We start from the raw sequence: 27,860 nt of genomic DNA, 5'->3' as shown, positions 1-27,860 counted from the left end.
TATTTTTGCTCGGTTGATATCTCTGGCGCTTTTGACAACGTTGTACATTCGCAAGTGCTTGATTACTTAGTTAAAGCAGGAGTTAATTCTTACGTCGTAAAAGTTCTTCAATATTGGTATTCCAATTCGTTGGTTTGGTTAAAATGGATGTCTGATATATCCGAGCCTATCTCAGTAAAGAAGGGAGTCAGGCAAGGTGGTGTACTGTCTCTATATATTTTTAAAACTGTGCTTGCGGACTGTTTGCAAATGCTGTCTCCTACTGAATTTTTAGAAAATAATGCTGTTGGTCATATTGCCTATGATGATGATGTTCTGCTAGTTAGTCATACTAGGTCAGGCCTCACAAAGAATCTTAATGTTGTGATTAATGCTTTGAGTATAATTGGACTTTCTATAAATGCTTCAAAATGCGAGTTTCTGTGTTTTAATATTTCTAAACCTGCTCCTCCTTTACATGTGGGTACAATGCTACTCAAGTATGTCTCAAAGTTGAAATGGCTTGGGATTACTCTTTCTGTTACACTTTCAACTACATGCTCGTCTCTGGTTGCTAATGCTCTGCAGTGTATTCGCTTCTCATATGGTAATATCTCGCCTAATAGAGGGAGGTACAGCCGCCGTGAATTACGGAAACTTTACGATAGTTTTGTTCTCCAACAATTCTCTCTCTTTCTGTGTTACATCCTTTAATACACGAAAAAAACCGTCTTCAGCAAGAGAGGGGCTGTTTTAGATATTGTAAATTCCTGCTATATTTACCAAGGTGGTACAGAAATCATGAGATTATTTCTCATTTTCGACCTTCTAGTGCTGATTGACAACATTGCTAAGGATCTGATGACCAATACTCCAAGGAAGATATGTGCCAGTGACCCCCTCACTCATTTTTTCCAGATTAGTGATTCTATGGATATTGTTACGTTATTTATGTTGTGTTTTCTTTATTATTTCCTTATGGATTGTATTATTCAGTTTTTTTCTTTTTTTACTCCATATTTATTTTATATTGCGGGTTACAAATAAACTTACTTACTTAATATCATATTATTATGCCGCCGGGCTGCATCTTCCATATCCTTGGCAATTTGGCCATGGACTCCGTTTCATATCTCCTTAATACCTGCCTTAATGCCTTCTCTACCTTCTTTACTTTTCTCGTATTCCAATATAAACTTCCCTCGAAAACTTTTCATAAATATCCTTCCTTTTCCCCACCAGGCTTAAAGAGTTTTCGCTAATATTCTTAGCTGTGTTTCAAACTTTCCTCACTAGGACACATTCTGCTGCCTCACAAACTATTTTTCCAAGACTGTTTAATCCATCTTCTTCATTGTAAAATTCTAACCTCTCAAATTTAGTTCTAGATTCCAGATTAACCTTTCAAAATTATTTCCTAGAAATGTAGATGAGATACAGGATTTTAAATCTCTGGTCTAAAAGAGACAATTCTGGTTTCTACACGTTTCTGACCTTACACGTCCCCTAAGAAGTTTACTTTTGAAGCTAAGAAAGTGTTGTTAGTTTCAGTGTTGAAGCTAAGAAGTTAGTTTCAGTGTTGTGACGACCGTGCCAAAAAAAGACTTTAGATTTCCATCTGTAACTGTTACCAAGTTACATATCTTTAATCACGAAAAAAAGTTAAAGTTTTATTTCTGCCATGCCACTTTGATGTTCGTATTTGTCGCAGTTATTCACATGATTCCTTCAAGGTTAAGAAAAAAACTAACACTAAAGGTATCATAAGTTTTTTCCCTTGGTGGGGGTTTCGATCAGGAAGAAGGCTGTAAGAAAATGAAACTTAAAAAAAATTCTCTGTATTTGCTGTGGTCCTAAAGTTACAAGATTCGGAGAGTTAAAGAATTGAATTAAATATCTATGTGAACAGTTACAGAATTTTAAGAGAATAATATTCCAAATGTTAATTTCCCTTTTGGTGACTTGATCAGCAAATACAGAATTAAAGATTTGAAAAAAGTCGAAGGTGGCTGACCAACGCACTTATAAGAATAAAAGGATCAATATTAATATTTTTTCCTTTAATCATTTGACAAACAGTAAGTAAAACTAAATTTTTAGCAAGAATAATGTTTCAAACCAAGGGATTTATTACAAAAAAAAGTTAAATATCTGCTCTATATTTTCGATTTACGTGTTTATATAAAAAAAAGGCCTACATGATCATACATTTTATTTCACTTTATGAAAAATTAAACCTGATTTACTGAGAACCAAGAAGAAGGATGTTCCATACAAAACGTGGAAATTAGCACCCTCTTGATGCCAAAGTTTATTAAAATTTCACATTTTGACGTCCATTTTTAGTAAATGTTTTATAACAAGAGCCTACCCTCCAATATATCACTCCCAGAGATGGGAGCGTTTTTGAGCCCAAATATAGTACAAATTGGACACTATGCCTTGCTTGTCATTAAACCTTACTTATATCCGGCGGGTCATTGGAGTAAACGCTATGGTGAAAAGAATCAATGAACCTCTGTCCTCTTCATAAATTAAAAAAAAAGTTTTTTTTTTACTGAAAGTAAGGAGCGACAATAAAACTTAAAACGAACAGAAATTATTCCGTATATGAAAGGGGCTGTCCCCTCTTCAGCGCCTCGCTCTTTACGCTAAAGTTTTTTTATTGTTTTAAAAAATAAAGTTGTGAGACAGAGTTAAACTTTAACTATTTTTGAAAAATAGTCAATACCACCTACCCAACAAAATCACTAAGTTTTTTTAATCACTGGGGTCGAAAATAAAAGTATATTTTTTTCCAAAAGGTCATAGAGTTTTTTTTGTTAAGTAAAGGGGCACTTGTTAAGTAAAGGGGCACGTCAAAAATTAAAGCAGATTTATTCGCCTAATTTTAATGGTTTGGACATTACAAATACATTCCGATTTAACTGAAACATAATTTTTAATAAGTTAAGCATATTCAAATTTTAAATAGTTAAAACTGAACTACCACTGGCTCTGGTAGTTCATTAATTAAAAAAAAAACAAGTCTTTACAACTGAAAGTAAGGAGCAACATTAAAGATTAAAGAGAACAGAAATTATTGCGTATATGAGGGGAGTTGCCCCCTCTTCAACACCTCACTCTTCACGCTAAAGTTTTTGGCACTTTAAAAATGTTACTTATTGTTCTAATTAAATGACCCTTGTGTTTAAGGACTCGTTTTAAAAAAATTAGGACAATATTTAAACTTTATTGGAAAGAGCAAGGTGTTCAGGAGGGGACAATCCCCTCATATACGTAATAATTTCTGTTCATTATAATTTTTAATGTTGCTCCTTACTTTCAATTGAAAAAACTTGTTTTTTTTATTTGATTTCTGATAGTTTGTTAAATAACGACAGGAAATATGGCTCCACCTCCACGGAAGAATCCCTCTCCCCACGTAAATATCCTCTGGACAATTCAATCCTGGTGAAAATTTACCCCGGACTTTAACTTTAACATATTCACGCGTAAAATGGAATCGGTAAAGAGAAAGCAAGACATTTAAAGAAATTTCGTATAGGTGTTCTGGCAAATTCCCCCATTGAAAAGTTTCCCCTGAAATGTTCACCCCCTGAAACCTTTCCTTTCCATGGAAAATTCTCCCCGTGGAAAATCCCTTATCAGAAAAATTCGTCCTACCCTCCCGACCCGAAAAGTGTATGCATACTTCCCAATAACAAATACTATACGTAAAAATGGGCAAATTTTATAACATAATGACCTTTCCCCAGGGGCTGTGGGGGGTCATGTTATCTCCAAAGATATAATTATTGGGCCTTTCAACTATGCTAAACAAAATGAATATCTCAAAATTTTGATCAGACGATTTTGGTAGAAAAAAAGCTACGTAGGCCCAAAAAAAGCTACGCTATTCCAAAAGTGTATGCATACTTTCCAAATACTATACGTAAAAATGGGCAAATTTTATAACATAATGACCTTTCCCCAGGGGCTGTGGGGGGTCATGTTATCTCCAAAGATATAATTATTGCTTTCAACTATGCTAAACAAAATGAATATCTCAAAATTTTGATCAGACAATTTTGGTAGAAAAAAAGCTACGTAGGCCCCTCCCACCTAGTTGCCCTCCAGTTTTTGGTCACTCAAAAAGAGTATTAGAACTTTTCATTTCCCTTAGAATGAGCCATCTCCCGACGTTCTAGGCCCACTGGGTAGATACGATCACACCTGGGAAAAAAAAAATAAACACGCATCCGCGATCTTTCTTCTGGCAAAAACTACAAAATTCCTCATTTTTGCAGATAGGAGCTTGAAACCTCTTCAGTAGGGTTCCTTGATACGCTGAAATCAGACAAATTTTCTCAGGCTCGTAGCTTTCGATAAGTAAGACTAAACTTAATGAAACCTATATATTTAGAATCAGCATAATAAGACAATTCTTTTTATATATCTATTGGTATCAAAATTTCGTTTTTTTAGAGTTTCGGTTACTATTAAGCCGGACCGCTCCTAACTTACAGTTCGTTACCACGAACTGTTTGATAATTATTATTATTAAACAGTTCATGGTAACGAACTGCAAGGAGTGACTGATAGTAAAAACAAAACTCTAAGAAATAAAGTTTTGAGAGCAAAAAATTGTTGTTTTTTTTATACTGATTCCAAATATATAATTTTGATGCGTATCCAAAATATATAAAATTAATTAAGTTTAATGTTATCCATGAAAGTTACAAGCCTGGGAAAATTTGCGTAATTTTTGAAAAAGGGGAGAAACACCCCAAACAGTCAAAAGATATCAAAGAAAATTACGCCATCAGAATCAGCATAACAAAAAACCCTGCTGTAGAGGTTTTGAGCTTGACTAAATAAAAGAAAGTCAATTTCTGAGAAGCGATAAAAGAGATACAAAGTTGTTTCAAAGAAAAAATAATCTTTATTTTCAGATATTTGTTCAAAACTAATTTTTTTTTACAATCACAGTTTAAACGGGTATCTACTCTGTCTTTCAGGGTCAAAAATAAAAAAGCCCTTATTAATTAAAGTCTTAACTTTATTAACTAAGCCAAGAAATGTTTGCACATAAAGTTGAAATCCATTTCCACTAGCGCTGTCAATTTTTTCTTAAAAACTATTTCTAGGAATTAAATAGGAGATGCAGTGTGATTTTTACAGAAGTGTCTTTGCAATCTCCCAATAAAAATAAGGACAGGTAAAATTTAATGTTTTCCTTCCAGAAATTTGTTTATGAGCTTTCCCAAACATACTTAAATTTATGTTTAATTCTTTTCTCAAGATCGCAAATATTAGATCTTATCAACTTAAGTTTTAGACTTAATTAATTATCCAGAAAATTGTTTGTAAAAAGGCCAAAATCTAATTTCCAAGAAAAGCATTTGATTTCTTGATTAAAAGCTGTTTCTTGGACCTAGGCAACAATTAACAGAAATATCACGTTTGAAGAGTCAGTTGGCCAGTATGAAGTGCTTTCAACGAATATCTCTTTCTCATTTCCCAGTTAAAAAATGGAAGCCATTTGCTTCCAGAAATTCATTAGTCACATCAAATTTTTATAGATAACAGTTTAATTATATTTACTCTTTTTCTAAGGGCCGTAAATATTACGCTCTTATTAACTGAAGTTTTACAATTAATGAAGTCAAAATAAGGACCTGCACAACTTTTCTATTAAAACTGTTTCTAAGAACTAAGTAACAATTAACATGTCTGAAAAGCTTCGACATGATGTGCTTTCAACGAAAGTATCTTTGCTCTTTTCCAATTTCAGAAAAGAGACAAGAGAAATTATTCTTCTTCATTCCAAGAATTCACTTATTACATACAATCTCACATATTTGAAAAAGCCCAAAGAGCAGCTGGCTGGAGCATACTAATAACTCTAGAAAATGAACTCTGATAGTTTTAATTCGATTCTTCTAGTAAAGGCCTTATCATCAGTCCGTCAGGCCTCAGGGACCAAAGGAAAATCAGGTCAACCTCGAGTGGGATGAAAACAGGGCATAAGGAAGGATTTAATAAAATTGGAACTACACGGGGGAAGCTTTACATTGACCGGGGTGGAGGAGAAGTGTGCGCAGCTGTTTTGGCCTCTGGCGGTCTGGTGCTGCTTTGAGCTGTTTGTGGTAGAAGTGTTAGGGCATAATAAGACATGAAAAGAATGCGTGAAGCTATATTGAGAGGAGCCTCCCCCATTCCGTCAAAAATCATCAACCTGGATTTTCATCGAAATTCAGATTTTAGAAAAGAAGAAGAGTCATGAACGACAATATCCTGATAATATTCGATGATAAAAACAAATAATAAATAAATAATAAAATTATATGTAGCATTCCCTTTACTTACTGTCATATGGAAGATAATGTTCTTTTTTCTTGCGAAACACTTCGTGAGACGTATTTTTCTCTAAGTGTTCGGAAAAAAAACGAAAGAAAAAAAAAGCTACTTACTTGTTCAGCTCCGGGCATTGTTGCCGGTAGTAAGGGTATAACAGGAAACATGTATTCTAATGGATAAAGCATTTGGACAAAAGCCATTATAGACAGAGCCAAGGCATTATAATCTCTTGATATGAAAACAATCTGAAATTACAGAAAGTCAAATTACAACAAAATTAAAAACATTTTCTTTTTTGCAGCAAGATTCACATTACCAGTAATAACGATGAAACACCACCAGGACTGCCATCATCATTGATATATCAAGGAATTTAGTGATTTTTCATGATGCTGAGACAGCTCATATCATTTCAGAAAGTTCAAATTGACCCTAAAATTATCTGATATTTGCCAAAAATTATTTTATTTTCATTTAAGTCTTTTAACTTATAAACATTCTGCTGCAGGTGGGAGCCCGTCTAAAAATCAGTCCTGACAGTTACAATTATATGATCATTGTAAATCTTCATAGAATAGTTTAAATAATTTCTTCGACCACACTACTTTTCTATTTATAACTAAAATAAAATTAAAATACTGAAAATGCGTAAAGCTTGTAATAAACAGTGAACGCTGAAAAAAAATATTGTTTCTACAATAAAAATTTAAATCGTTCGAATGTTTCGGCTTCACGTCTGGAAGCCTGTATCAGTGGGGAAAAACACTAAGCTGTTATGTAAGTCCAAGCTTTCCCCTGATACGACTGATATGTCAGAAGGTGAACAATAGGAAAATTAACTTATGAGTATTAAAAAATGGGCCTTAGTTTTAACCCGGAAAAGAGTGAAATTTTTGTAGTAGGGAAGTTGTCTGGTCGTTATTCTAATGAAAATATTTGCTCTGGAGCACATCTTGTAAAGCCTTCGTCTTGAATTACATACCATGGCCTGCCAATTGGTTCTAGCTTAAAGCATACCAGATTCTTTTTTGCTTGAGTTTGTAAGTGAAAGACTGCGAAGGTCATCCGGACTTCCTGTTAAGTGTAAATCTAGGAATAAGCGGGGAATTCTGGGAAGGATATTATAATGTGTTTAATGTGCCAGTTTTATTCGCATTAGCAGCCTTCAGAGAGCTCTTAAGTCAAACTGAGAAATTTGCTATTCGCCGATTGTATTTCCGTCATGCAAAGATTCTATTAGGTCTCCCTTTGTGGGAAAGCTACCGACGGCTCGTGTTTAGTTTTGGTGTAGTGCAACCCTTTGTCGCTATTGTGGAACATGAGTCTCGGTTTATGGATACTCTAGATCAGTGATTCCCAACCGGTGGTTCACGAACCCCTAGGGGTTCGCAGTGTTTGCAGAGGGGATTCGAGAAAATAATATTGTAATGACGGATTTTTGTAAAACACCATTACAATAAAAAAAAAAGAAGCCCAAACGTACCCTCGCCACTGCAGATATGGGTGTTCTTAATATCTATCACGCTACGTGTCAATAATAAAACCGGTTCTTTGCGAGCACTTCATAAACCAACAAGTGGCAGTATCTGTAACTCAGGGTTGCCAACTGGACATATTTTATGTCCAAAGGACATATTTCCATGTGACTGGACATAATGACATAATAGGGCAAAAAATGGACACATTTTAGACAATTGGGACATAAAGTGGGCACATTTTCCAAATTTATGACGTAAAACAAATTACTTTCATAAAAAAAAGTGTCACTCATCACCACCAAATGAGTGCTAAGACTTATATCTACTTATTTTTTAAGCTCTGTATTGTATTTTCCGGGGTTGCTTGCTCTTCCCTGAAGCAAACGTTCTGAAAATGCCTTCAAAATTCTTTCACCTAGAAATGGTATTATTAGCCCTGATTTTTACTCGCCACCGTGAAGATAAAAGACAAGCTGTCAGCTTTTTCATACAAACTTACTTCCGGCTTCCGAGCGTCACACAAAAACCTCAATGAAAAGTTAATAAAATGAAACCTTTCGATTGTTGATGGTCTGAAATCAAAACAAAAGCCAAGTTGTCAAACACCCGGGAAATATTCCTTCAGTTTGAAAATTTTCATCACGGGAAAGAAGCCGAGAGAAATTTACAGTAACTAAAAATTTAATGTTATATATATATATATATATATATATATATATATATATATATATATATATATATATATATATATATATATATATATATATATATATATATATATATATATATATATATATATATATATATATATATATATATATATATATATATATATATATATATATATATATATATATATATATATATATATATATATATATATATATATATATATATATATATATATATATATATATATATATATATATATAAATATATATATATATATATATATATATATATATATATATATATATATATATATATATATATATATATATATATATATATATATATATATATATATATATATATATATGTATATATATATATATATATTTGAGGAGGGGATAGCCCCTTTCATATACGGAATAATTTCTGTTCGTTTTAAGTTTTAATGTCGCTCCTTACTTTCAGTTAAAAAAAATTTTTTTTTTATTTAATTTCTGAACATTTTTGAGTTAATGCAGCTTTGATCTTGGCTCACCGTACATGAATAATTATACCGAAATTTGCATATTAATTTTACTTTTTTTGGTAAATGGCTTTCGCGTACTTTTGATCTGACGTAACTTACGAATTAACTTACGTGACCCCTAGTCAATACCTCGCTCTTTACGCCAAAGTTCAAATTTTTTTCCAGTTTTCTCAGAATGGCCCCTTAATCACAAATGCCGTTAATTAGAATAAATAGCTCTGATGAAACTAAAAAAAAAATTTTTTTAGCGCAAAGAGCGAGGTAATGACTAGGGGGCGAACCCAATCATGTACGTATTAATTTCTGTTTGTTTTAAGTTTTGGTGTTGCTCCTTACTTTCAGTTGAAAAATACTTTTTTTATTTTATTTCTTATTGTTTTTTTTAATTATGCTAGGAAATCCAGCCCCCCCTTCATAGCAATGTCCCTTCATCCATGGAAAGATCCTCCCACGTAAAGCCTGCCCCCCCCCCAACTACCCGAAAAAATTTGCCCTGAAAACTTCTGTATACTTCCCAATAATCAATATTATATGTAAACATTGGACATATTTCATAACTTGCAGACCGTCCCTGGAGACTGTGGGGGTCATCCTCAAAGACATAGTTATTGTATTTTTTGAACATGCTGAACAAAATGGCTATCTAAAAATTATGATTCGGTGACTTTGGGAAAAAAAGAGCGGAGAGGGGGCTTAGTTGCCCTCCATTCTTTTTGGTCACTGAAAAAGGTCACTAGAACTTTTAATTTTCGTTCTGAATAAGCAAATCCATCAGTTTTCTGGTCTGCCCTAAGAAAATGTAAGGATGCCAAGGATAAAGAAAAATACAAGGATCTTTGTTATTTTATGCTAAAGTTATGTGGCCTGCCACACTCTTCAGCAGCTGCGTAAAAACAGTTTACACTACTTGGTAACATCAAAAGTCTCAAAACCAAGTTACGTAATGTTATTCAAGTACACACGTCTAGATGTGTAATGCATGGCAAGAAACTAATTTGGTGTTCCGAAACTTTACTGGAACCCCGGATTATACATTTTGAAATGCGCAAGAAATACTCCGATTGGCAAATAGCTAGCAAAGGAAGAAATAAGGCTGACGCATGCTGAACATAATTTTCAAGATGAATTCTCGCTAGAAGACTAATCTTAAGCTCCCACAAATTATTTTTTTTGTTTACTTGTTTTTATGAGTTTTGTGCTTGTATTAAATGGTTTTTTCGTTTTCAATATATTTGATGTTGACTAGCCGCTTTGAAAGATGTTTCCAAAGCGTCTTTTGGTCAATATCCCAATTGATAAGAAAAATAACCTCTAGGTTCTGAGATTTCAAGATGGACATATTTTGGACATATTTAAGACGAAATATGGACATATTTTGGCTAAAAATGACATAATTTTGGATACTCAAGGGACATATTTATGGATCGAAAAGTTGGCAACCCTGTCTGTAGTGTTGTATTAACCAACGTTCATAGTAGTTCATACAAAGGCTTAGCACTTGTGAAGCTTGAGTGATATTGATACTGTGACTATCAAGTTCTTGTGTAAATGATTTAATAATTATTAATTTAACTATTATTATATCAGTTCTCATTCAGCAGTCAATGAGTGAAATTGTTTTACTACATTTGACCTAACCCAACGAATGCAATGTAATGTTTGTGACTCGTGAAAGCATGAAATAACTTCAATTAACAATCGGATTAGAAGGAGTTTCCTTCATCTTGTAATCTTCCATCTTAATTGCCAAGGGCCAAATTTTTCGTTTAATCTTTTAAATGAGATATGTGAACTTTCTATTTTCAGGTTATCGGTCTTACTGAAACTTGGCTGAATGACCACAACTCAGCTCTCTTACATATCCAGGATACAAATTTTATAATAGGAATTAACAGTTCAGACAACATGGAGGAAATGGAGCATATATTCGAAGCGCTATTGAGGTTTTGGTAAGAAATAATATACAGTATATCAGAAAATGTTATTTGAACCAATTGTTATTCAGTTTAGGCTAAAACCTAAAGATGTAATTGTTATTGTATTATATAGGCCGCCTTCTGGCTCCATACCTATCTTTATGGATTTTCTGGATAAGCAGCTTGAGAAATTACCAACTAGTTCACATCCATTTACGATGCTCGAGGATTTTAATATTGTCCTTCAGGAGCTTGACACGAGCTTTCTATGCATTTTTTGCAGCTTTGTATATCATATGGTTTATTTCCTACTATTAATATATGCACTCGAGCCACTACCTCATCATCAAAGCTTATTGACCATATTTTTTTCCAATTTGGATTTTTCAGCTCCAAGAGTTATTATTACAGATGTATCAGATCATTTTGGTATTTCGACAAGACTTGAGGTTTGTATTCCCCCAAAGCCAGCACCAATAATTCAAAGTCCAACACCCGTGTTTAGCCACAGCAACCTTCAAAAGTTTAAGCAGAAAATTGCAGAAGTCGATTGGAATAATTTGGTCGATCTGGACGGATGATATAAATATGAGTTTTCGAAGATTTTATGACATGCTGATTTTGATAATGACAGAGACTTGTGTGATGGCTCGTTCACTATCAATGAAAAAGACATGGCTATCGCCTAGCTTGTTATGTTGTATTAATAAAAGAGAGCAACTGTATAAGAATTCCTTAAATAATGAAAATGATCCAATTTGTTCGAGAATAAAAACTATAAAAGTTTTTTAAAAATTATAGTAATGCCCTTAATAAATTACTAAGAAATGATAAAAAAAAATATTTCGAAAAAAAAATTCACTGAAACTTGTTGTAACCAAGCAAAAACTTGGAAAATAATTAAAAGCGTGATATCGTCAGAAAATTCTATTTTCCCCGATGAAGTAGTAATGCGGAATGGTTTGGCAACAAATAAAACAGAAGAGGTATGTGGTGCTCTTTCTCAACATTTTGGTAATATTGGCGTCACTTTATCTTCCCGTATTGTATATTCTGATGATGATCCTTTAGAGATTCTTATGAAGACTCCAATCAATATTTCTATGTATGCGAAACCCTTCTCTCGTGATGAAGTAGAGAAAACTATTTTTGTGATGAAAAATACGTCGGCCGGTAGTGACTCACTGAATCTTCTTGTGTTAAAAACAGCGTTTCCTTATATTGCTGATGTTTTTACTTCCCTTATTAATGTGTGTTAGAAACAGGGAAGGTTTGCTGATTGCTCTAAACTTGCTAGGATAACTCCTATTTTTAAAGGCGGTAATAAGAATGATTTTGGATATTATCGGTCTACTTCGGTCTTACCTGTTATTTCCCGTGTACTAGAAAAATGTATTAACACTAGAACATATGATCATTTGGAACTGCACAAACTTTTAAATCCAATTCAATTTGGTTTCTGGAAGAGTAGAACTACAGAGATGGCATTATCACATCTAATTTCGGTAATTAACGGAGCTCTTGATAACAATCTTAGAGTAGCTGGTTTGTTTCTGGATTTGATTAAAGCATTTGACACTGTTGACCACCTAATACTATTGCGAAAATGTTAATTTCACTGACTAAGAGGGGCTACTTTGGTTTGCTCCATGATTACCTACATAATAAGGAGCAGTAGGTTCACCTTCATGGATTTTCTTCAATAAAAGTCTTGTTAAATGTGGTGTCCCCCAGGGGTCTGTAGGTCTTACTCTTTTTTTCTTGATTTTTATTAATGATAATCCAAAGGCTGTTGCAGCTACTTCTAGAATTAGGGATGTAGTTGATCCTGCACCTTCTGGGTCCAGGATCACTACACCCTTATTTGCTGATGATGCGTCATTGATGTGCGTTGCTTCAACTGAACAACTATTGAACAACTGATTGGAGTTCAGTTTATGGCTCAGATGACGCAAATGCTGCGTTTTCAGATTTTATTGATCAAATGATGCGACTGCGGGATCGGGCTTCTTCAACACGAGTTTCGCATGGAAAGTTTGCGCAGAAATTTGACCCATGGATTACTGAAGGTATTTTGGCATCGTTAAAACATAAAATAGAAAAATTAAGAATTATTTAAATTTATTGACACCTAAGTCATGTTTAGGGTAAGGATTTAATAGGGATAAGCAAAAATCAATTAAAAGGCGTGATTAGATACAATATTATAAAGGGAAATTTTTGGGGCATAAATCAGATATGAATAAGACAATGCAGATTTCAAAAGAAAAAACACGATCTCACAGCCGTAAGAGTACTTGTTGCTATTGCCACGTTTTAAATGCAGAAAATGTTCTAGAGCCCAATTAAATTTTAAATGCTTTGGAGATTATTTCAGTAATATTGGTTCTAGACTTAAATTGACTATGAATATGCAACTGAATTCCCCTTCTGTTCCAGTTAATGAGCAACATGCAGAAAATTCGTTTTCTTTTTCTGAGATTAAGCCTCATGAGATTGAAAAAGTTATTCTGAAGTTTAAACGGAGTTTTTCTAAGGACGAATTTGGATTTTCGGCTCAAACCGTAAAGCAAATAACGTCAAACATTTCACCTTTGTTGACATATATTTTTCATCTATAACTTATACTTGTGTTTTTTCCTGAGCTTTTAAAAAAAAGCAATTGTTATTGCATTACCTAAAGCTGGGAATTCCACTGACCCTTCAGATTATAGAGGTATATCTCTACTTTCGGTTTTCAGCAAGATTTTGGAAAAACTTGCAAATAGTCAATTACAAAAATATTTATTTCATAGTAAGATTTTACACACGTCTCAATATGGTTTTATAAAAGGAAAGTCAACTGAACTGGCAATTCATGAGCTCTTACTAAATATTAATGATTCACTAGATGATGGTCAACACGCGTTGGCAATTTTTCTTGATGTTGCCAAGGCGTTTGACACCGTAAATCATTTGTTGCTTCTTTTTAAACTAAAGTCTTATGGGTTTTCAACACAAGCTGTTAAATTTTTTTCATCTTACCTTTCTGGGAGACAACTAGATTGTGTTGATAAATCTCGTGATCTCCGTTCCGAAACTTTTCCAATTAATTACAGATTGCCTCAGGGCTCTGTTCTTTGGCCTATTCTATTTATTCTTTTTATAAATGATTTGCCAGAAGTTTTGCCTCTTTGTAAAATTATAATGTTTGCTGATGATGTAGTATTTTTTGCTTCTCACCGGGACCTATCAGTTCTTTTCCAGAACCTCAAAAGTACGTTACTAACTGTATCTGATTGGTATTCAAGGAATTTACTAGCTCTTAATGAAAAAAAATGCCAATATATGTTATTTTCGCGAACTGGATCAGTAGTGTCAGATACCTTCTCTCATTTCTTGAATGGTATTGAATTAAGACGGGTAGATCAGTTCAAATATCTTGGGATTATTTTAGATGAAAATTTGTCGTTTCGTAAATGTGTATAAACACTGTCGTTGAAAACTTAGCGAAATATTGGCATACTAACTCGTCTTCGTCATTTCTTTCCTAAAGCTATTCTAAAATTTATTTATTATTCTTTTGTCCACCCATATTTTCTCTATTGCATTTCGGTTTGGACATCTACCTTTCTTTCTGTTTTAAAATCTGTCCAAATACTTGAGAATAAAGCAATGAGGATTCTTTTTAATGTTGATTGCAGAACTTCAGTTCGACACCTATATGGGACTTCAGGAATTTTCTCTTCGGACCAACTTCATTTAATTTCTATCTCTAGTATTTGTCACAATTATCAATATAGTAATTTACCTGTAAATTTCTCCGGCATTTTCTCAACTAATTCTCAATTTCATAATTATCCTACTATGCATCGTTCAGACTTTTCGTGCGAAATTTGCCCGACATCGAGAGCGGGATTCAGCATCCGTCACATTGGCCCAAAAATCTGGAACTCAATTCCAGCATCAGTTCGAGAATGCAGCAACAAGCGACATTTTCTAAGAATGGTGAAGAAATATCTTATGACATGCTAAGCATTTTGTTCATTAGGGTTTTCTTTTTCGTTGTTGTAAAATTTAGTTAGATAATGGCTGTGTATTTTCGTTGGCAATATTTTCAGCGCTAAAGTATGCCACCAGGCATGTGCGCTGTTTTGTGACATTTATTTATGTACGTGTTATAAATAAAAATATTCTACTCTACTCTACTCTACCTACAATAAATGCAGCAATGACTAAGATATGTCTATGGTTGAAGGTAGACCAGCTCGACCAAATATAAGTAAGTCAAATTTTGTTATTTTTTAGCGGTCTCCAAATGATTATCCATATATCATTGAAATAGATCCAACTAAGGGAATTGTTAAGCGTCCAAGTTCTGTTAGGTACCTTGGGATTATTATTGACAAAATTCATCATTTAAGTACCATGTAAAAGCTATAAGTAAAATACTATCACTGAATTTAGGAATGTTCCGTAAATTAAAACACTTTTTCATTCATAAGTTCTATTATTATTATATTTTTCTCTGATTTTTCTCTTAATATAATGCCTGTAGCTCAATTGTGTGATTTTCATACAGTGGTTTTTATGTATAAGTATTGTTATGGGTGCCTTCCAGACTGTTTTGCAGGAATACTTCGGGAAAGGTCCAATGTTCATTGTCACGGAACTCAAACAAGTGAAGATATTGAAGTTCCTCGCCTAGTTTCTAGTGGGACTGCTTTTCCAGTTATTTATAGAGGGGCTACGCTGTGGAATAAGCTTGTCCCCAGTACCAAGGAGTTACCAATTAGTCAATTTAAATCTGAGCTACGTGTAGGGTTGCTTGATAAGTATATCTTCGAAACAGATTGAGATTGATGGAATTAAATTTGACAGTAATTGTTTATTGTTTTTTTTATGCTTCGGGATCACGATACCATGTTGTTTTATTGTGAATGAATTATATATGTAAGTTTTTTTCGGTACACAGTTTCACCCTTCTGCTTATTATAGATTATACTTGGTGTTTTTTTGTTGTTCTTTTTGTTTTAATTTTTTTTTTCTATTTTTTTTGTTAGTAGCACATCCTCGCAAGCGAAGCTTTTGGTGTACTACTGATTGATTTTGTATCTGTTTTTTTTTTTTTTAATAATAAATTGCTATTACTACTACTACTATAGCTAATTTTTATCATGGATCGATGGTTAAAAACGGGTCGCTTAGAAACGAGACATGGAGACATGATAATCGAGATGATAGTACTGAAAGTTGTTGTGAGGTACCGTTTCATTCGAAGAAAAACAAAGGAAATCATGATAGAAAAGGAGAAAAGCGAAAATATGACAGTGACAATCTACAATTGGGTTTTCGTTTTACTGGGGATGAAACGGAATATACACTTTTTTGTGTTATACGTAACGAATTTCTTGCCAGCAGCAATTTAAAACCATCACTTCATCATAGACATATTGAAGCGAAACATACGGAACACAAAGACAAACCTCTTGGATATATTCAAAAGAAAATTAGCAGATATCAAAAAGTGTAGTCTTTCTTTTTTCTTGACTTCAAACAAAGATAGTAAAATGGCCCTGTAAGTATCATTTCGAGTAATTTATAGAACGGCAAGAACTGTACAAGTACAAGATGAATATAGAACTGTACAAGCGCATGCAATAGCAGAAAATTTAATTGGACAATGTGCAAAATATGTCGGCAAATATATGATTGAGGAAAAGGCAGCAAAGAAAATTGCGCTAGTTCCCTTATCAAACAACACGGTGTCGCGTAGGATTAATAACTTGGCTAATTACTGGAGATCGAACTTTTAAAAAGAATAAAATTGAATTATTTTGCAATTCAACTTGACGAATCGACGGACGTAACAAAAACCGCAGTCTACGTCTACGTTTTTTACAAATATTGTTCCAGAAGATGCGCTATTTGCAAAACCTTTGAAAACCTACACAACTGGAGAAGGAATTTTTTTTTTATATATCAATGGGTATTCTGAAAAGAATGAAATAATCTGGTCTTATTGTGTGTTCAGATGGTGCAAAATCAATAACAAGATTTTTTTGTGGCACGTCTGAAGAAGATCAACGAAAAAATTCAATGGACTGATTGTAATATTCATAGACAATCTTTAGTATATAAGCGTATTCCTGCAGAGTTATATACTCCTTTAAGTGATGCTGTGAAAAACAAGAACTTTATAAAATTGATTACTTCAGATTGCCGTCTATTCCGCACAGTTGGCGAGGATTTTGGAAGTTTCCAAGTTTCTTAATGCTTCACACAGAAGTTAGATGGATTTCCTGTGGTGAAGTATTATCGCGTTTGTTTGAACTGAAGTCTGAAGTTCAAGCATTTTTATTGATCATCCGTTTTGTTTGTCTTCTTGTACATCCCGATGTTCTTTGGCTACAAAAGCTGGAATATTTAGCTGATATTTTTTGTAAACTGAAGCAATCAAATATGTCTTTACGAGGCGAGGGCTTAACCATTTCCAGAGTACATGATAGAATTGAGGCTATATTAAAAAAGATCAATTTTCGGAATCAACACCTGCAGATGAATGAGTATGGATGTTTTTGATTCTATGAACACTTTTTTATCAGAGAATTCAATTAAACTCGACGAAAGCATTAAAAGGCATCTGAACTATCTGAACTATCTTCAATTACCCTTCGATAACTATTTTCCCCGCATATACAACATATCCATCTCAAACAACTGGATACGTAATCCTTTTCAAGGAAATGTGAATTCAGAAACCTCTTTAAATATACTGGAAAACGAAAAACTCTTAGAGTTATCTTGTGACAGTTCTCTAGAAGCAATTTTTACAGATCAATCTTTAATTGACCTCTGACTTAGTACAAAATTAATAAGCATATCCTGTTCAGCCGAAAAAAGCCACTGGAGTTCTATAACCAGTTTGCACAACATATATACATGCGAGAAAAGATTTTCAACACATACTTATCTGAAAGATAAATACAGAAACAGGCTAAATGCAAAACCTGATCAAAGACTGAAATTGCCAGATATTGAGCCTAACTTTGAATTGCTTTGTTCTATCAAACATCCGCAAATATCTCATTAAGAATTTCCCAAATGTAAATTATAAGAATCAGTTTGTTATTCCATTTTAATTTTATTAATAATTTATTTAAATGTCTTACGTTTAACATAATCAGTTATTCTGCAATATGAAAAATATGTATTCCGTCAAATTTTATTGCGTTTTTTGTCATCAACGACTACAAAGGGGAACCTGAAAAAATTTGTCAATTTTTTTAGGACCTATTAATTGGTTCGCCAGGAAAAAAGTCTGAGAAACACTGCTCTAGATCATCAAAATAATTTATTGAATACTTTTTATGTGAGATAGAAGTGTATGTATTTTTCTATTGTATTTATTTTTTCTTTTTTTTTCTTTTTGTTATTCTCCATTTAACACCTTTTGTGTTTTTATTGGGAAATAAAATGATTTGTTCATTCAATGCACAATACAAATGGGAAATACACAAACACTCGGACAGGGTCCCGAACAATATATATCTGGAAAAGTGTTCAAAGAGAACGGACATCGGGAACCTGATTAATCCTTCTTTTGGGTGAGCCATATGGTACCTTATTTGACCCAAAAGTCATATATAGTTAATTTACCAAGGATAGTAAAAGTAAATTCTGATTGTTTGAATTGGTTGAATGAAAATTACGCATTATACGGAGTATCTTAAAAAAACAGGAAAAACAGGGAATTCAACTTTCAATAAAAATGTCCTTCATATGCAGCTATGCAGTTTTCATAGTAATATAAAATAAATTATTATATAGAATTATCAATTATTATATATTATTATATATATTATTAAATTATTAAAAATTTAATATAAACTTAATTTAATTATATATAAATTTAATTTATGTATAAATTATTAGTAATATCGGGCATAAAGTTAGAGAAAAAAGCATGTGGGAGAAGAATCCACAAAAAAAGAACCAAAAACATATGAAACCAAACAACTTAAGAAAAGGTAGCTTTCCTTTGAAGGTCTTTGGGAATCAACTTTTTGTTAATTCTTGAATTTTTACGGAATAAATGCATTGCTAGATTTAACTAATTAGTTCTGATTATTTATTTTCCCTGTTCCACCTGGCAACACTGACAAAAATGAGGTACTGCGCTAAAACTTCATAAATTTGAAACAATCAGAAGAAAATCTTAGAAAATTGTGGATTTCAAGCACGAATATACCTAAGAGAGGTCCAGGGGGAGGTGAAACGTCCTTGGTAATTTATGCTATGTCCTGGTGTATTTGTTTTCAATTACTATTGAAGAATTTTTAATAGGTCAGTCGGAAAAAAAACATCTATAATGAATATAATTCAAAATGATAGTATATAATTTATCCCGACGTAAACATATCTCTATTTGTGGTATATTCGGTTCAGAAAAATATAAAATAAGGCAAAATAAAATGTGGATAAATAAAATAACAAAAATTAATTTTAGTTATTTGTTTATTAGTTACCACATCAAACAAAATATGTGCTTCCATGTAATGTTTTTATCTATGGTTTATTTGAAAGTTTTGACTGTTTAATATGAAGTTAAAAAATTTAATCTAATTTTATTTAGTTTTGGTTTTTTATTGAATAATTACTTTGGTCACGTTTAGTGTTTTTTTTTGTTTTTTTTTTGAAACGGATTACTGTTCCGAAGCAACGTTAGCTTTTTAACTAGCAACCTTATTGAAGGTGATTTTAAGCTTTGAAACAGAAATGGGAGAGAATTTACCAAACATAATAAAAGACAAACTAAATAATGTTGAAACCTACTTTTTCAAATTTTATTCTACGAAATTCAACTTCCCAGAAAGAAACCAGTTTTGGGGGTTCCTTAAAAAAAATTTCCAAAAAATTAAGCAGGGCAACGCACCTGAAACTAACATTTTTAGAATCTTTTATATTCATTAACTTACAAAAATACATATAGCTATGCTATTTTTATTGATTTTATAAAATTATCTACATACAGCACCTAGTTGGTTCGGTTACCTGAAAAATATTTTAAAATATCATATGTTTACTACTACTACTACTACTACTACTACTACTACTACTACACAACTCACGGCAGCATCAAGCCGCCTGAGGCAAACACAGCTACTCACGGTCCTCCTGCATCCTATTCTATGAAAAGTCTACCCCTTTACACTCTTTCTCTCATTATAACCTTAAGAAAGCGGGACTGAGCCACATTTTTCATTCAGCCTACGGTTTGAGATACGGTCAGTCAGTCGCGTACCCAAAACAATCCGTAGGCAATTCTCTGGAAAACATCTATCAAATCTACCTCTGTTTTTGGAGCGCCCATGCTTCAAAATCATACTTGACCACTGTCATCACTGTAGCTTCCAATATTCTATTCTTGATTCGCAGACTCGTCTTCCTATTCTTCCAAACTTTTTTCGACTGAGAGAAAACACCCTAGGCCTTGGCGATTCAACTTTTACCATCTTTATTGCAACCACCATCTTAAGATTCTTATTAATAATACTACCTAGGTATGTGAAGTTGTCCACTTGATCAATCTTTTCGTGAACCACCGTCCCATATTCATTTTCACTTATTCCTAGCCCTAGAGACTTAGTCTTCTTAATATTAATTTTCAAACCTATTCTTGCACCCTGAACTCACAAAACTTCTAAAAGTTAATTAATTTTGCAAACACTTTCATGTAGGATGCTTAAGTTATCAGCATAATCTAAGTCCAGGAGAGTTTTACTTCCCCATTTGATTCCGTCTTCTCCCAATACATTTTCTGTGCTCCTTAACACCTCCTTAGGTCTAAGAACATTTATATTTTTTTCAGTAAAGAGAAAAACTTGTTTTGTGGAAAAAGTTTTTAATTAATTTCTGTTTGTTTTATATTGACATAGTCTTTTAAGGGAAAAAGAAAATAATACTTTGAATCTTTTCGTTTTTTAAGACTTTATCGTTTGGCCTGCTATTTGTATGCTAGAGAAACAATTTCAGCAATTTTTAACAATACACACCCTATTCAAAATCAGAACACAGATAGCAGTGCTTAACTTAGTTCAATATCTCGTCTAATTGAACTGAAGTTGCAAGCATGAAACTATTCACAAAAAAATCGGTTTACTTTCTTTGATAGCTTGGATGCACTTACGCTTATTTGATTTGGTTAAATTTTAAGAGCAGTAGCAGCTCCGAAAGTTTGAAAATAATGCTCTCAGTCGTTCTTGGAATACTGCTGAGATGCCTTATTGGGAATTAGCATTAACACAGTGAATTTTGATTTGATCTTAAGGTAACATTTAGTATTTAAACATAAAGGGCAAATGGGAAGGCGGGTGTGGGTGGGTGGGAGTGGGAGGGGGATTAGTTGCCCTCCAATCATTTTCGACTATTAAAAAGTGCATCAGCCCTTTCTATTTTCAATCGATTTAGTCCTTTTCGAAGTTCCCAGGACAACTCCTTCGATACGAAGTGCCCTGATCTAAACAACAACAAAAATAATACATTATACCCACATCAATCTTTACCAAAAAAATGTCAAGCCTTCCAATCACTTTCGACTATTAAAAAAGTCACTTGGCTTTTTGAGATAGAATAAAATGAACACTTTTTAAAATGACAATGCTGTTTATATGTACCATATATGACCCAGTGCATAAATTACAACTCTTACCCTAAGGGCTGTTAGGGGGGTTTTCATCCTCTAAGACCGAATTTCCAAACTTTCAACTACGTTGAATAAAATGGCTATCTCAAAATTTTGATTGGATGTGTTTGGGGAAATGGTGCGCGTTAGAGGGGTGGTAGTAGCTCTCCAATCAGTTTCAACTATTAAAAATGGCCCTAGCCCTTTCAATTTCCAATCAAATGAGCCCTTTTGAAGTTTCTACGACAAAACTTTCAATAAAAATCTTATAAACCCCCAGGGCATAACTTACAACCCTTGCCCTGAGTGCTGGGGAGGGGGTGTCATTCTCAAGGACCGAATTTCCAGAACTTTCTACTACGTTGAGCAAAATGGCTATCTAAAAATTTTGATTGGATGTGTTTGGAGGAATGGTGGGCTTGAGAGGGGTGTTAATTACCCTCCAATTACTTTCGACTATTACAAAGGGCACTAGCCCTATCAATTTCAAATTGAATGAGCTCCTTTGAAATTTTATGACAACTCTATCTATAAAAAACTTATATGCCCCCAGGGCCGAACTTACAACCTTGGCCCCTGAGGCTCTGGGGGGTTTGTCATCCTTAAATACATAATTTTCAGAACTTTCAATTACGTTGAACAAAATGGCTATCTCTAAACTTTGATTGAATGTTTTTGGGGAAATGGTTGGCGTAAGAGGGGGGTTAATTACTCTCCACTCACTTTCGATTCTTAAAAAGGGCAATTTCAATTTCCAATCAAAGGAGCCTTTTTGAAATTCCTACAGCAACTTTCTATATAAACCTTAAATGCCCCCAGGGCATAACTTACAACCCTTTCACTGAGGGCTCTGAGGGGGTTATCATCCTAAAAGACCTAATTTCAAGAACTTTCAACTACGTTGAACAAAATAGATATCTCAAAATTTTGATTGGATGTGTTTGTGAAAATGGTCGGCGTGAGAGGGGCGTTAGTCGCTCTCCAATCTCTTTCAACTATTAAAAAAGGCACTAGCCCTTTCAATTTGAAGTTTGAACGAGCCCTTTTGAAGTTTATACGGTTAAAAAAAAACTTATATACCCCCTGGGCATAATTTACAACCCTTGCCCTGAGGGTTGTGGGGGGGAGGGGTTGTCCTCCTTAAAGACCTAATTTCCAAAAATTTCAACTACGTTGAATAAAATGGCTATCTAAAATATTGATTGGATGTGTTTGGGGAAAAGGTGGCCTTGAGAGGAGGGTTAATTGCCCTCAAATGACTTTAGACAATTAAAAAGGGCACTAGCCCTTTGAATTTCCAATCGAATGAGCCCTTTTTCAAGTTTCTACGACAAAGCTTTCAATAAGAACCTTAAATGCCCCAGGGCATAATTTACAACCCTTGCCCTGAACACTGTAGAGAGAGTATCCAGCTCAAAGGTATAATTTTCAGAACTTTGAACTGCATGGAACAAAATGGCTATCTCAAAATCTTTATTGGATGTGTTTGGGGAAAGGGTAGGCGTGGAAGGGGGGTTAGTTGCTTTCCAATCATTTTCGACTATTAAAAAGGGCACTTGCCATTTCAATTTCCAATCGAATAAGCCCTTTTTGAAGTTTCTACGACAACGCGTTATATAAAAACCTTATATGCCCCTGGGCATAATTTACAATCCATGCCCTGAGGGCTGTGGGGGGGGGGGGGTGTACATCCCCAAAGACCAACTTACTCGAACTTAAAACTAAGTTGAATGAAATGGCTATCTCAAAGTTTTAATTAGATATTTTTCGGAAAAAGGTTGATGTGAGAGGAAGGTTGTTTGCCCTCTAATCACTCTCAAATACTTAAGCGAGCCTTTTTAGTTCCCAATCGAATGAGCCTTTTTTGAAGTTCCTGCAACGATACCTTCTATAAAAAACCTTATGTGCCCCCAGGGCACAACTTTCATTCCTTGCCCTAAGGGCTTTGGGGGATTGTCCTCCTCAAAAACATAATTTCTATCTGTAAATCAACTACGCTGAACAAAATGGCTATCTCAAAATTTTGATCGGATGTGTTTTGGGAAGTGGTGGGCTTGGAATGGGTTTTAGTTGTCTTCCAATCACTTTCAACTATTAAAAAGGGCACAAGCCACTCCAATTTCCAATTGAATGAGCCCTTTTCGAAGTTTCTGAGACAAGTTCTTCGATACGAAGAGCCTTGCTCTAAAGGAAAAAATTAATAAATAATACACTGTGCCCAGATCATTCTTAAAGGGCCCCATGGCATAACTTAAAACCCTTGCCCTGAGGGTTGCGGGGAAGTGTCCTCCTCTTTACTTAGTCCCCGCGTCTTGTCTTGTTCTCGAGAGTCCCAGTTCTTTACTTAGGCAGTGCGATCACGCTGCCTATGATTGTTACAACAACTTTCTATATAGGCCTTATATGTCCCCAGAATACAAGTTACAACCTTGGCTCCGCGGACTTTAAGGGGGTGATCTTTCTCTAAGATCTAATTTCCTAACCTCTTAACAACGTTGAACAAATAAACATCTTGAAATCCTTAGTGGCTTAAATTTGTGAAATGATAGGCGTGAGACGGGTGTTAGTCGCTCTCCAGTCACTTTCAACTATTTAAAAAGGCACCGGCCTTTTTAATTTCCAAATGAATGAGCCCTTTTGAAGTTTCTACGCCAACGCTTTCAATAAAAACTTTATATGCCCACAGGGCATAACTTAGAACCCTTGCCCCGTAGGGCTAGGGGGGGGGGGTTGTCATCCTTAAAGACCTAATTTCCAAAACTTTCAACTACATTGAATAAGATGGCTATCAAAAAATTTTGATTGGATGTGATTGGGGAAAAGGTGGGCGTGAGAGGGGGTTTAGTTGCCCTCAAATTACTTTCGACTATTAAAAAGGGTACTAGCCCTTTGAATTTCAAATCGTATGAGCCCGTTTTCAAGTTTCTACGAGAAAGATTTCAATAAAAACCTTATATGCCCCCAGGGCATAACTTTTAACCCTTGCCCTGAGGGTTGTGGGGGAATGTCCTCCTCAAAAACCTATTTTATATCTGGTAATCAACTACGCTGAACAAAATGGCTATCCCAACTTTTTTTTATTTTTATTCGATGTGTTTGGGGAAATGATGGGCGTGGGAGGGGGGCTAGTTACCCTCCAATCACTTTCGACTATTAAAAAGGGCATTAGGCCTTTGAATTTCCAATCGAATGAGCTTTTTTTGAAGTTTCTACGACAACTCCTTCTTTAAAAACCCTATATGTCCCCAGGGCATAACCTAAAACCCTCGCCCTGAGGGCTGTGGGGGAGTGTCCTCCTCAAAACATATTTTTTATCTGGTAATCAACTTCGCTGAACAAAATAGATATCTCAAAATTTTGATTGGATGTGTTTGGGGAAATGATGGGCGTGGGGGAGGGGGCTAGTTGCCCTCCAATCAGTTTCGACTATTGAAAAGGGCACTAGCCCTTTGAATTTCTAATTGAATGAGCCTTTTTGAAGTTCCTTGCCCTGAGGGCTTTGGGAGAGTGTCCTCCTCCAAAACATATTTTCTATTTGTGAATTAACTTACTCTGAACACAACAGCTAACTCAAAATTCTGATTTAATGTGGTTGGGAAAATGAGTGACGTGGTGGGGGGCGAGTTGACTTCAAATAATTTTTGACTATTAAAAAGGGCACTAGACCTTTGAATTTTCAATCAAATGAGCCTTTTTTGAAGTTTCTACGACAACGCCTCCTATACAAACCTTACATGCTCCCAGGGCATAACTTAACACCTTTGCCCTGAGGCTTGTGGGGGAGTGTCCTCCTCAAAAACATATTTTATACCTGGAAATCAACTACGCTGAACAAAATGGCTATCTCAAAATTTTGATTGGATGTGTTTGGGGGAATGATGGGCGTAGGGGGGGGGCTAGTTACCCTCCAATCACTTTCGACTATTAAAAAGGACACTAGAACTTTCGATTTCCAATCGAATGAGCCCCTTTTGAAGTTTCTACGACGACCGCTATTGCGCTGCCTATGATAAATAACATTGTGTGTCAATGGTTAAGGGTAAAGTCAACGTTGACAAATAACTTTAACGGTTCATTTTATTCTGGTACTGTGTTTAGCCATCTTTTTGTATCTGTATTTGTGTTCTTTGAATTAATAAACTGTATTTGCTAAGTTTATTTGTGTCACTTAAAAAGAGGCTATTTGGTTCTCTGTATTGCGGATTATCCAGGAAGCATCTTCTGTGTGTCTCTGCTTAAAGAAATAAATCCTAAGGACTATGATTACGGCCATGATTTTTAATCGGCAGGGTTGGAGAAGGGGGGATGTCGACTTATTAAGACAGGTATCCTACTATAGAAAGTCTTTTTCGGTCAAGGAAACCCTAATGCATGCAGTGATATATACAAAATTTGGCCAACCACAGGGAATCAAGTAGCGAGGTCAGTCAAGCATAGCACCATATATACAAAATTTGAAAATTTATTCATAAGCAATTATTGCTTGTTTAAAAAAATAAGATATATCTACTCTCTTTAAACGAGCAACAATTGTGTATTTATGAATGTATAAATTTTTTTTTGAAAAAGGCTCCATATTTTTTTATTTTTTTGAAATGGGCATCCTGGGATTTTCTGGCCTGCAAAAACGATCTAAATAGGTCACGGCTTTGAGAACATTCGCTTAGAGCTTTAATTTAGGAGAAAATTTATATGAGTGACGTCATATTTATGACAGTATATACTAACCATGCAAACAGTGGGGCAATTCTTATTTAAGAATTTGAAACATAAGAATGTCCTATAAATTTACATATTATTTGATTATTTTTGGTGTTTCTTAAAGAAGTACAACACCCATACCCCAAAAAAAAGGTAATAATCCCTAGGGCATGCCCTGGATAAAATAGTTTTACTTTTCTTGATGGGTATGGGTGATCATTCTATAGGTCTTCTTGAAAATCCATAGTCCCAAAACCATTTTATAGCTCTTTTATGGCACAATTAATGGCAACAGGCTGCTAAGAAACTGGCATGAAACACCCATATTCAACTTTTTACCCAGGTTTTCTCCCTAGAGTTGTACTGCAGGATTATCCAGAAATTCTTAAAGAATCTTATCAATTTCCCTCAAAAAATTATAGTTTATGAAATGTTTGTTACATTACCTTGTGCTCTAGCATTATCAGGGTGAGAACCCAAAGGCACGCATCAACCCCAAGTAGTTCAAGGGGCAGGTGAAGGGGGTAGTCTGCTAATGGAAATCTTGTGTGATCCGGTAGAGCAAATATTAAAGGCCGGTGGAGGTCGTGAGGAAGAATGCTAACCTAGAAGAATAATTACAATATGAGTTAGCTTGTTTCTACCGTGTTTTTTTATTTTCTTCAGAGATGATGTCATGCGACTTTTCAGAAACAATTACATACGAGTCGTGATTTTGAAATAAGCAAAGTCAAAAACATTACCCAGAAACTTGATTTTAATTTTCTTATAGAAAAATACAAATTTAATTTTATTATTGCTACAACTTTTACTATTACTAATAATTCACTCCAGCACCAATCCAACAAAGGTCAACACAGCTGCAGACGGTTCTTCTCTCCCCCAATATATTTAAACCTTCACTATTAACCCCCTTGCTCCAAATTCCAGTTTCTCTTGAATTCTTTCATCAAGATCTCTTCCCATCACATTCTGGGACGACCTGTCTTTCGTTTGGCCCTAGGTAAAAAAGGTAAAGAATAAGGCATTGAACTTGATAGTTGGACTTGAAAATTGACTAACGGTGGTCCTGATCTCCGTTTCATGGCCCTTCAGGAAGTACAATGGGGGGGGGGGGCTGGGGCCATCTATGCTGTGCTTTCGCACAGGCTTCCTCTCTATCTTCACCGGCTTTCTTCAGGTTCTCATTTAGAGCTGGGTCAACTCTGACTGAGCTGACAGAGTCACACCACTGACCACCGTTTCAAACAAAATAACCAGCGAGACTAGGCCTCGACCCTAATGTCCTAATGTCCTAATGTCCTAATGGACGAAGGATTTTATGCCTAGCGTGCTAACGCTAGACTTTGGCCCTAGGTGGATAGCCAGAAATCCCAATCTTTCGCAATTTGCCATCCTTCATCCGTAAACTTGATGTAGCCAACTTAACCTTTTTTCAGTTTAGCCCTAGAGAGTAGACTCGAACCATATTTACCTCGCAGCTTATTTTTTCATAGATGGTCGGTCAAACAAATACCTAGGACTATCCTTGGACGATGTCTCTAGAAAATATTCAACAAATATTCCTAAGATTTTTTCAGAGC

General features: G+C 34.5%; 1 protein-coding gene across 4 annotated transcripts in view; it reads right to left on the bottom strand.

Annotated features, from left to right (window-relative positions):
* Rab3-GEF (Rab3 GDP-GTP exchange factor) overlaps positions 1 to 27,860 on the bottom strand; it is a 231,527-nt gene that overhangs the window by 155,174 nt on the left and 48,493 nt on the right. For 3 of the 4 annotated variants that reach the window (XM_089099430.1, XM_089099420.1, XM_089099424.1), the window contains exons 7-8: positions 26,724 to 26,882; positions 6,435 to 6,566 (exon numbers count right to left, since the gene is read on the bottom strand). In XM_089099430.1, coding sequence (XP_088955556.1) covers positions 6,435 to 6,566; positions 26,724 to 26,882 — 291 coding nt within the window. The remainder of the gene's footprint in view (positions 1 to 6,434; positions 6,567 to 26,723; positions 26,883 to 27,860) is intronic. The other variant, XM_089099435.1, reaches the window with a different exon arrangement.

Source organism: Artemia sp. Qi Xiang Cuo, chromosome 2 (assembly GCF_049724085.1).
Source record: "Artemia sp. Qi Xiang Cuo chromosome 2, ASM4972408v1, whole genome shotgun sequence".
Taxonomy (NCBI): Eukaryota; Metazoa; Arthropoda; class Branchiopoda; order Anostraca; family Artemiidae; genus Artemia; species Artemia sp. Qi Xiang Cuo.
Note: the sequence above shows the minus strand (reverse complement) of the source record. Positions and strands in the feature narration are given on the sequence as shown.